Source organism: Pan paniscus, chromosome 10 (genome assembly GCF_029289425.2).
Source record: "Pan paniscus chromosome 10, NHGRI_mPanPan1-v2.0_pri, whole genome shotgun sequence".
NCBI classification, from domain to species: Eukaryota; Metazoa; Chordata; class Mammalia; order Primates; family Hominidae; genus Pan; species Pan paniscus.
Window position 1 is genome coordinate 65516721 of NC_073259.2, and position 11334 is coordinate 65528054.

At 41.0% G+C, this 11334-nt stretch overlaps 1 protein-coding gene across 1 annotated transcript; it reads left to right on the top strand.

Moving 5' to 3' along the window:
- The first annotated feature begins 1164 nt into the window (after positions 1-1164).
- Positions 1165-5471, top strand: LOC100979118 (large ribosomal subunit protein uL13-like). Its single transcript, XM_055095773.2, has one exon. The coding sequence runs from the start codon at positions 4799-4801 to the stop codon at positions 5408-5410; it is 612 nt and encodes a 203-aa protein (XP_054951748.1). The 5' UTR covers positions 1165-4798; the 3' UTR covers positions 5411-5471.
- Positions 5472-11334: the final 5863 nt, after the last annotated feature.

Below are 11334 nucleotides of genomic sequence, written 5' to 3' on the forward strand. Positions count from 1 at the left end.
AGTTTTGCTTTTATTTGTTTCCTATTGAGGTTAATTTTTTTTTCATGTTTCTTTTTATATTTCCTCTTCTGGGAAACCTCTTTACATATAATTTGCTCAACTTTCTATTGGGGTCTTAGTGTTTTTCTTAGTGATTTGCATAAGCTGTTTATATATAAAAGGCATTAATCATTTGCCATGTTTGTTATAAATATTGTTTTCCAATTGGTTGTTGCTTTTTGGTGTCATGTTTATATGTAGGTGTTTTAAATTTTTATGCAGTTCAGTGGATTATGGTATCCTCTTTTGTGTTTAAGCTTGGAACGTGCTTTCATTTGAAGAGAAGATAAATGCTCATGATATAGTTTTTGGTTTTATTTTATATTTGGATCTCTAATTCATCTGGGATTTATTTATTTATCTTTAGAGGCAGAGTCTTACTATATTGTCTAGGCTGGACTGCAGCGACTATTCACAGGTGTGATCATGGTGCACTACAGCCTTGAATTCCTAGGCTCAAGCGATCCTCCTGCCTCAGCTACCGATTAGCTGGGAATACAAGCGTGCACCACCGTACTCGACTTATTATTTATTTTATCACCAAATAGCAAGCCAATTTCTACAATGCTATTTATGCAATAAATAGAACAATTTCCTTCTTTCCTGTTGATTGGTAATTATTATATGTTGAGTTGTTTTAAAATCTTGTGACTTTCTGTGCTCTCTATTCTATTTCACTGAAAGCTATTCTTGTCAATATGACTCCATTTTAATTATTGCAGATTTATAAGTTGTAATAACTGGAAGGACTAGTTAGTAGAATGACTTTAAGAAATATGATCTTTCAGCCTGGGCAACATTGCAAAACCCCATCTCTAAAAAAAATACAAAAAAAATTAGTAGGGTGTGGTGCATGCCTGTAGTCCCAGCTACTCGGGAGGCTGAGGAGGGAGGATTGTTTCAGCCCAGGAGGTTGAGACTGCAGTGAGCTGTGATTGGGCCACTGCACTCCAGCCTGGGCAATAGGATGAGACTCTGTCAGGAAAGAAAAAGTAAGAAAGAAAGAAAGAAAGAAAGAAAGAAAGAAAGAAAGAAAGAAAGAAAGAAAGAAAGAAAGAAAGAAAGAAAGAAAGAAAGAAAGAAAGAAAGAAAGAAAGAAAGAAAGAAAGAAAGAAAGAAAGAAAGAAAGAAAGAAAGAAAGAAAGAAAGAAAGAAAGAAAGAAAGAAAGAAAGAAAGAAAGAAGCAAGGAAGGAAGGAAGGAAGGAAGGAAAGAAAGAAAGAAGGAAAGAAAGAGAAGAAAGAAAGAAGAGAGAGAAAGAAAGAAGGAAGGAAGGAAGGAAAGAAGGGAGGGAGGGAGGGAAGAAGGAAAGGAGGGAGGGAGGGAAGAAGGGAGGGAAGAAGGAAGGGAGGGAGGGAGGAAGGAAGGAAGGAAAGAAAGAAGGAAGGAAGTAAGGAAGGAGATCTCATGGTCTCTCAGAGCCACAGAGCTTTCCAGAATGCAATCAAATGTTTAAGAGTTGGGTGGCCTGTCACTAAAAAATATGAGAGAAGGCAAAATTTCATCAAAATCAGAGTTTTGTGGAGCTGGCCAGAAAAAAACATTTTAATATTCTAAGAGGCAAAGAAATGAAAAATCCAATCAAGTGTTCTATCAGAGGCAGGTTAGAGGCAGACTTCTAAGAATAAATGGAAGAAAGAGGGAATTATGTGATGTAGATGAGTTCTGCTGCATAAACAATATTTGGCCCATAAATTAGTCTTCATATTTTTGTGTATTTTTGTCTAGCTATGGAAAGTTTAAAATAATTAAACAGTAAAACTATCTGAGCCTGGGAAATGTCTAACAAATATTTCTTTGATAACTTAAATATTTTTTTCTTTCACCATAAGTTTTAGGTTTTCAACTTGTTGAGTCAATTTTGGTCATTATATCTTTATGTTAATCATCTAGTTTACTGAGATTTCTGTTTTATCTGCATATACAAATAATTGTTATTTTATCATTAAAAATTTCCAGACTGTTGCTGATTTCTTATTTTACTTATGGTTTTTTTTCGTGTGTGTGTGTGTGTGTGTGTGTGTGTTATTGTAGAATGAATTTGACAGAAAGATGCTTATTTCATTTGTATTCCCCCCCAAAACATCTGCTATTGGGTTTATCATTTTTACTGTTTTTATTTTCTTTAAATTTATTTTCCTTTTCTCTTTTCTTAGATTCGTTTTAGCTATTCTAATTTTTTGAGTTGAAGAGTTAGATTTTTTCTAAGAAGAAAAACATTTAAGGTTATGAGTTACGCTGTAGCTTGGCTACAACCCCTAAACTAAGTTTTCTATGCATTGTTCTCATTTTCATTATTATTGTGATGTTTTTGAGACATGGCTGGACTGCAGTGGCATACTCATGGCTCACTGCAGCCTCAACTTCCCAGGCTCAAGTGGTCTTTCCACCTCAGCCTCTTTAGTAGCTGGGACTACAGGTGTGTACCACCATGTCCCATGAATTTTTTGTATTTTTTGTAGAGATGAGGTCCTACTATGTTGCCTAGGCCGGTCTTGAACTCTTGTCTCAGGTGATTCACCTGCCTCAGCCTCCCAAAGTAAGCCACTGCCCCCAGCCAATTTTCATTATTTTGCAAATAGTTTGATGTTATATTTGTTTTCCTCTTTGACTTAATATTATTTTTTTAAAAAGAAGCTCTGACCAAGCAAATTACTAGTCTGTCTCTTTATTTTTTTTTAGTAGAACTTTTTTTTGGTTCTTTTTTGTCCTAAAATAGTTTCTGAAAATTAGGCCATAGAAGAATTTTAGGAAAAACAACAGAAGTCATTGCATTTGAATCATTTACTTCACTTATTTGATCCTAGTCTTATGTGTCTCAGATTAAATCAACTGGCTTTGAAAATCCGAGTTTTATGCCATTTAACTCTGAATGAAGAGTGCAAAGTGAAAGACTTGGGAAAAGGGACGAACTTACCCCTAGAAGCCTGGGGCTCCTTGCCTGGCAGATGGTCAGAAAGAACTGCACTACCTTCCATTTTCAAGTCCCTAACAGAGAGGCTCAGTGGCAGAATGGGAATTCTTCCATGAGGACTCGACAGTCAACCAAAGTTGAACAATTACATGTAGAAGAGAGTGAGCAAATAGAGGGCTTGCTGAGTGAAAAATGATTCTGAATTCTACAAAAATGTAAGGTCTTTAATCTGGACCCTACTCTCTGAATTGTGCAGGCTGCACTGAAACGCCCTGGTGATCTGACGTTTAGGAAGAAAGTTAAAGAGTTGGTCAGATGGATAGTTCATAATGGGTGATTCCATTCCAAGAGCCCATTGCCCAGCTTTGGTTTTGGTTGTATCATAATCTCCAACCATTAATCCCATTGACAGAGTGGAATATTTCAGTTAACAAGACAATATAATTAATAGAGCTATCATTGAACCCAAAAAGGGATTACCAATTTTAACATAATTATTACAAAATGTATGCTAACCCCCAAATAATACTATGCATGATGTGACCTCTCTTTGATTTGGAAGAACCTGTAGAACCTCAGAGGGTGTCAAGGCATCACTTTGAGTATCAGTTAGGATTATTTGGAAGTATAGATGTATCAGATGATAGAAATGACAAGCAGTACTGCCCAGAAGGGAGTTCCAAAGAGGATGACCCCCAAACGGAACTTCCTGCAGCTGCATTTAAAGAATTGTGTTCATGTGTGGTACGTGGTACATGCATTTTAAATTCCCAACATTATTGACATCTGGTCACCTCATCTTTGCATATTGTCCATTTTATTCCAAAAGCCCTTGGCATTTTATCTGGGATAGCATGGGTAAACTGAAACATTTGACCTCGACTTTCCCCTTTTGTCTTTCATCTGTTTCTGGTTCACTGGCTGGGAGTTGCACCTGCGGGAGGACGTCTCATGCAGACTTGCACATATACAGGGAGTGTTGCATTGAAGGTCTTTGCTGGACCTTCTGTTCAGAAGGTGATTTTCAAAAGCGAGCAATGCTGCCAATGCAGCTTGCTTCTCTTGACAGATTGAGAAGTCCAGCTTCAAAAGTTACCTGCCATTTAAGCAAGGAGTTTGTCAAGAGATCATGGTTCATTTTATTGAAAAGACTTTAAGGAGTTGTAGGATTTATTCATAGATTGCTGAGAACAATGGCAATATTTTTATTTTTACAGAGTTTGCACTTCTGATTTCAGGTTAAACGCTAACTTGTTTTTAGTCTGCTTAGGGGATTGTGACTTGAAAATTTTTATATTCTGATGAGCTTTTTTGTAGTGTCCACAATGTATAAAATATTTCCTAGGTGAGATCTATGTTCTCCATTTATTGATGCATTGCAGACCAATTTGAGTGATGTGTTTAAGGAAAATTCTTCCTAGTTTAATAAGTAAGCTAAAAGGTTTTTTTTTATATTTAATGTTTAATCTCTGTCTCGTGTTATTTAAAATTAGCCTGCAGATACTTTCCCTCACTTCTGTAGGCTCTTGGAAGATAAACATTCAAACAGCGGAACAAACAATAAATTAAATAAAAAATAAGAATTATATTTTCTTAATTTCTGCCTCAGAATTTGCGTTTTGTCTTTCTGCCTTTTTTCTTTTGGATGTCAAAATAGATGAGATCGTATACTCTATGGAGTATAAATTGTTACTGAAGTCTTTATTTTTGGTAATGAATGAGTAAGAATAAGACTATCTCTGTGATTATTAAAATACATGGAATTATCCAGGAAATTTTCCTTACACGGAATTAAAATATTCCTGTATTAAAGAGAAGAAAAGCCTTTCCCAAGCGGCTGGCGAAGATGGCGGAGGTGCAGGTCCTGGTGCTTGATGGTCGAGGCCATCTCCTGGGCCGCCTGGCGGCCATCGTGGCTAAACAGGTACTGCTGGGCCGGAAGGTGGTGGTCGTACGCTGCGAAGGCATCAACATTTCTGGCAATTTCTACAGAAACAAGTTGAAGTACCTCGCTTTCCTCCGCAAGCGGATGAACACCAACTCTTACCGAGGCTCCTACCACTTCCGGGCCCGCAGCCGCATCTTCTGGCGGACCGTGCGAGGTATGCTGACCCACAAGACCAAGCGAGGCCAGGCCGCTCTGGACCGTCTCAAGGTGTTTGACGGCATCCCACCGCTCTACGACAAGAAAAAGCGGATGGTGGTTCCTGCTGCGCTCAAGGTTGTGCGTCTGAAGCCTACAAGAAAGTTTGCGTATCTGGGGCGCCTGGCTCACGAGTTTGGCTGGAAGTACCAAGCAGGGACAGCCACCCTGGAGGAGAAGAGGAAGGAGAAAGCCAAGATCCACTACGGGAAGAAGAAACAGCTCACGAGGCTACGGAAACAGGCCGAGAAGAACGTGGAGAAGAAAATTGACAAATACACAGAGGTCCTCAAGACCCACGGCCTCCTGATCTGAGCCCAATAAAGACTGTTAATTCCTCAAAAAATAAAAAATAAATAAAAATAAAAAAAATAAAAGAAAAATATTAAGAAAGTATTTATTTGTAACTAGCTCCATCTAGTGAGAATTGTTTAAAATTACATGATTCATTTATGAATCTCCTTTGAACTAGTAACATTTTTTGAGAGCACTTTTCCATTTTAAAGAACTATAAATCCTGTAATTTTATGTTTTATAGAACCCCCAATTATAGACTAGAAGAGTTTTGGTAATTATAGAGCCTATTTTAGAAATTAATTTATGGTGAAAAATAAAGATATACCTAATGAATTAGTCACTTCTCAACATCATCACTGCAACTTTTTGGAGAAGCAGTAAAGTGGACAGTAAAGCTAAATCCTGGTAGAAAAGTAAAATACTGACTCTTCTTGAGACGAGAAGTGGGTGTGGGGCATAATAGAAAGATGGTGATGAGATTGCTCCAGACTTTAGGATGAAAAGAATAACCTTGTTAACAGTTCACGAACTGCTTGCATTTGTTTTTGCATTTGCTTTTTTGGACATCTTTGAGGTAGCTATTTCAGTCGACTCTTGAACAACATGAGTTTGAACTGTGTGGGTCTACTTTTACATGGAGTTTTTCTCTTTTCTTTTTTTGAGACAGGATCTCCCTTTGTCACCTTGGCTGGTGTGCAGTGGCGTGATCATGGCTTACTGAAGCCTTGACCTTCCGGGTTGAAGTGATCCTCCTGCCTCAACCTCTCCAGTAGCTGGGACTACAGGTGCACACCACCACACCCAGCTAATTTTTCTATCGTTTATAGAGAGGTTTTGCATTGTTGCCTAGGCTGTGCGGATTTTTTCCAACAAATGTTACCCCGAGTGTGCCTGCCTCGCCTGCCTCCCCTTCCACCTCCTCCACCTCTTCCACCTCTACTACCTCGAGACAGCAAGACCAACTCCTCGTCTTCCTCTTCCTCCTCCTCAGCCTACTCAATGTGAAGATGATGAAGATGAAGAGCTTTATGATGATCTACTTCCATGTAATGAATAGTAAATATATATTTTCTATTTTTTTCTTTTTTCTTTTTTTTTGAGACAGAGTCTCTGTTGCCCAGGCTGGAGTGCAGTGCCGTGATCTCAACTCATTGCAACTTCTGCTTCCCGGGTTCAAGCGATTCTCCTGCTTCAGCCTCCCGAGTAGCTGAGATTACAGGCGCTTACCACACCTGGCTAATTTTTGCACGTTTAGTAGAGATGGGGTTTCACCATGTTGGCCAGGCTGGTCTCGAACTCCTGACCTCAGGCGATCCACCCGCCTTGGCCTCCCAAAGTGCTGGGATTACAGACGTGAGCCACCGTGCCCAGCGTAAATGTATATTTTCTTCCTTATAATTTCCTTTTCTCTAGCTTACTTTACTGTAAAGATACAGGATATAATACACACCACATGCAAAATATGTGTTAATCGACTGTTTCTGTGGGAAGGCTTCTGGTCAACAATAGGTTCTTAGGTTTTTTGGGAGTGCCCCCTAGCTGCCACACTGCTCAAGAACCAACTGTGTTCCCTTATTTTGCAGGTCAAGAAACAGTCTCCGAAAGGTGAGGGCTGCTCCCAGTGCTGCAGGGCATTGTGGATGCTGTGGGTGCTGCCCGGATTCCCCTCCAGGACCGAGGCACTGCTCATTCTCCAGCCGCTGGGGGAGCCGCTGCCTGGCACCTCTCACCTGTGCTGCTTTCCCAGTGTTGCTTTTAGCCAAAGAAAGACACTGCCGAAGATTAAGCTCCCTCCCTGGGGACCGTGCACATCCAATGACTGGTTCCTGTGAGGTACCAAGACTTGTCCACCATGCCTCAGTTTGCAATATCTCAGAAGGGCCATCCCAGATCCAGAGCTCCCCATGGACCCACTGAGGCTCAGCTCGGCTTTTCTGTCTGCCGAATTCTTTGTCTTTCAACGCTTACAGGTGCTATTTCTGCGATTACTCTCCAATAACTTCTGTATAGAAATCTCGGTGTCTCAGAGTGTGTTTCCCAGTGAACTCCACCTGTGACAGCTGGTACTGGATGTGGTCCTAGGAACTGACTCTAAAATAGGATGTTGTTGCTGCACCTGGCTGGCTGTAATAAGGCCCCCATCACTGGTAGAGCGCTAGCCCCCATCATAGGTGAAGCGCTAGTTGCCCCAGGCATCCGTGCCAGTGCCAGTGTTCACATGTTTACAGGTGGCAAACTGGGACACGAAACTGGTAGAAGAGGATAGGCTGGCAAGTGTCACATATAGGAGGTTGAGAGTTTCAGGGGAAATTAAGTAAATACAAGAATTTTGGAATTAAATGACTGTTGTTGGAGGCTATGCATGCATTGGAGAAAGACAATGACTGCCTCGGTTGGTTACTTAACCATGTGAGGGGAAGTATGAAGCCAGAACTTGGCTGTATAGAAATAGAATCTCATCTCCGGTTGCCTAAGCGCAGTACAGCTAAGGACTTATATGAATAGCAAAGTTCCAGAAATTGTTGAATTCTTAATTCTCAACTCCAGCCAGTTCTGCTATATGTAGGTCAGGGTGCTGATTTGGAAGCAGTAAGATTCTGAGACTTTGGATGGGGACGCTTGGGTCCAAGCACTAAAAAATCTTGAATCATCAGGTCCCGCTGGACCTGTGGGCCTGCAGAAGTGACCCACTCCTCTCTGGTAAAGGCTAGAGCCTCTGGCTTATTTGAAGGTCATATGGAGGATCCTGTCTTGCAGGAAAACCCTAGTTTGTTTGGGATGGACTGTAGAATTGCGTAGGCGAATAAAGAGTACCACTCCGGTTTGATGTGGGGTGGAGTGCTGAGGGGGTTTGCTGGGGTGTAGTTGTGAGGGTCTCCTAGGAGGTCAGCAGAATTGATAAGAGCAAGAGAAGTAGAATTAAGCCTAGAATATCTTTAATTGTGTAATAAGGGTGAAAAGGGATTTTGTCAGAATCTGATGAAATTCCTGAGGGGTTAATAGATCCCTTTTCATGTAGGAATAACAGGTGAATGGCTACTAGGGCTGTAATAATGAAAGGTAAGATTAAATGAAAAGTGAAGAATTATGTGAAAGTGGCTTTATCCAATGAGAATCCACCTCAGATTCACTGTACAAGGTCAGTTCCAATATATGGGATGGCTAACAGTAGATTTGTAATTACTGTTGCATCTCAGAATGATATTTGGCTTCATGAAAGTACGGAGCCTATTAATACTATTGCTATAACTGCAAATAGAAGAGTACTGCCAATATTCCAAGTTTCTAGGAAAGTAAATGACCCGTAGTATAAGCCTCGGCCTACATGTGAAAACAGGCAGATGAAGACTATCGAAGCCTCATTAGCATGTAGCATAATTATAATTCAGCAATAATTTACATCTCAGCAGAAGTGAGTGACTGAAGAGAAGGCGGTCAGAGTATCTGACATGTAGTGTATAGCTAAGAAAACCCTGTGATGATTTGAAGGACCAGGCAGATACCTAGAAGCAAGCTGAGATTTTACCATGCCGAGATGTTTGATTGTCCAGGTGGCTCAATAAACAGTGGTTAATAATAGAGAATGTGTTTTTCGGATGTTAGTCATTAGAGTTCTTAGAGTTGAAGCACAACAACGATTTTTGATGTCATTAGTTATGGTTATATCCCATGTAAGAATTATTACATACGCTGTATTCTTATTAAGTATTATTCTTATTATAGGCTTTATGGGATTTTCTTCAAAGCCTTCTCCTATTTATGGAGGCTTGGGATTAATTACTAGTGGAGGGGTGGGTTGCAGTACTATGTTACATTGTGGTGGGGCTTTTGTAGGTTTAATAGTTTTTTTGTTTTGTTTTGTTTGTGATGGAGTCTTGCTCTGTTGCCCAGGCTGGAGTGCAGTGGCACGATCTCAGCTCACTGCAACCTCCACCCTCTGGGTTCAAGCAATTTTCCTGCCTCAGTCTCCCGAGTAACTGGGATTACAGGCACGTGCCATCATGCCTGGCTAATTTTTGTATTTTTAGTAGAGACAGGGTTTCACCATGTTGGTCAGGCTGGTCTCGAACTCCTGACCTCATGATCCGCCCGCCTCAGCCTCCCAAAGTGCTGGGATTACAGGCGTGAGCCACGTGCCTGGCCTGGTTTAATAGTTTTAAAATTTTATTTAGGGGGAATAATGGTGGTTTTTGGTTATACAATGGCAGTGGCTACTGAGGAGCATCCTGAGACCTGAGGGTCAGTGTTGTTATTTGGGATGCCTCACTATTAGGGTTGCTGTTAGAGTTGGTGATAATTATGTGATTAATTGATTATGATGAGGTGGGAATTGTAACTGATTTTAAAAATATGGAAAACTGGGTGACTTTTGAGGTTGGGGAAATAGAATTACTTCGTGAGGATTCTATGGATGTAGCTGCCTTGTGCAGTTATGGGTGTTGGTGGGTGGTGGTTGCTGGTTGATCTCTGTTAGGATCTTTATTGTGATTGAGATTATGTGAGGGAATAGGGTTAAATAATTAAGAATAGAGTTAGGAGAGATGGGATAAGGAAGGAGAAAAAGTAGAGCATAATTAGATCTTTCTGGTTAGACACAATGGTGGAGGCTATCATTTGAACCTGGGCAGTATTTTTTGGTGTTGATTTTTCTAATCAAATCAGGTCTAGTAGAAGAGAGGTTAGGTTTTGTCTTGCATGGAAATTTGAGTGTGGTGTTGTGTGGTGTATTGTGATTGGGTAAAATCCTAATGTATTGGAGAAATTAAATGTTTGTGATGGGTGCTTGAGTTTGAGGTTGTTAGTTACAAGGTTAAGTTCTATTGCTCGTGAGAAGCCTAAAATAGTTACGCTGAGGGTTGTGAGTTTTAGGTGAAGGAGCATAGTCATTTGGGGAACTGATATTGGAATAATATTGTTGGAGATTAAAAATCCAGCAAAAATACTACCAATTGTTAGGCATTTGATTGAATTGATTAGGAAGGGGTTGTTTTTGTTGATGACAATTACAGCCGTGAAGTGAGGTTGTCCTAACAGTGCAAAGAAAATAATTCAGGTGCTGTAGACAGCTGTTAGGGAGGAGGCAATGACAGTAATTAAAAGGGCCCAGACGTTGGTATGTGACATATTTGCGGTTTCGATAATAAGATCTTTGGAATGGAAGCCTGTGAAGAAAGGCATTCCTGTGAGTGCAAGGCTGCCGGTAATAAGTGGGGAAGAGGGCCTGCAGAAGTGATCCACTCCTCTCTGTTAGAGGCTAGAGCCTCCGGCTTATTTGAAGATCATGCGGAAGATCCTGTCTTGCAAGAAAACTCGTGCTCTGCTCAGGATTCAGCTCTACCTCCTCTCTTGGCCATCAGACCCGAAGCTAAGGGCAAGTTAGAACATAACCCAGCCACAGAAGTGCTGGGCCTGCTAAGAAAACAAAGAAACCTGCTAAGAAAAAAAAGTAGTTGTAGGCCTGGTCAATGTGAACCATCAGGAACTGGGGGAATATGTATGGGACTGGATCCTGAGGGTGCTGAACCAAAGGAAACAAAATACAAATTGGAAAAGGGAGAACTTTCTTTTACGGTACGGAATTTACACCCTGACGAGGACCCCAGGAGATGGCGCCAACATACTACTACATTACAACATCTAAGAGGTTGCCTCTTAGAGGCCTGGAAAAGTATTGACCCACGTTAAGTGAGGTAGAATTGGAAGAACTGCCACAGCAAATGGTGAAGGAAGGAATCAGAATGTCCAGAGCAGTGGGCATGCCAAACTGGTTAGACTATAGAGGCCAGAAAACCCAGCCCCCACAGTGTTCCCTAGGAGGGCCCAGAGCATACTCTGTTTACCGGCGTGCGAAGGCATGGCCTGGTGAGGAGGGCACCAGCATCACAGAGAAGCCCTGGAGTTGCCGCCCAGCATTCCAAAGGGCAGGCTGATGGCAGGAGATG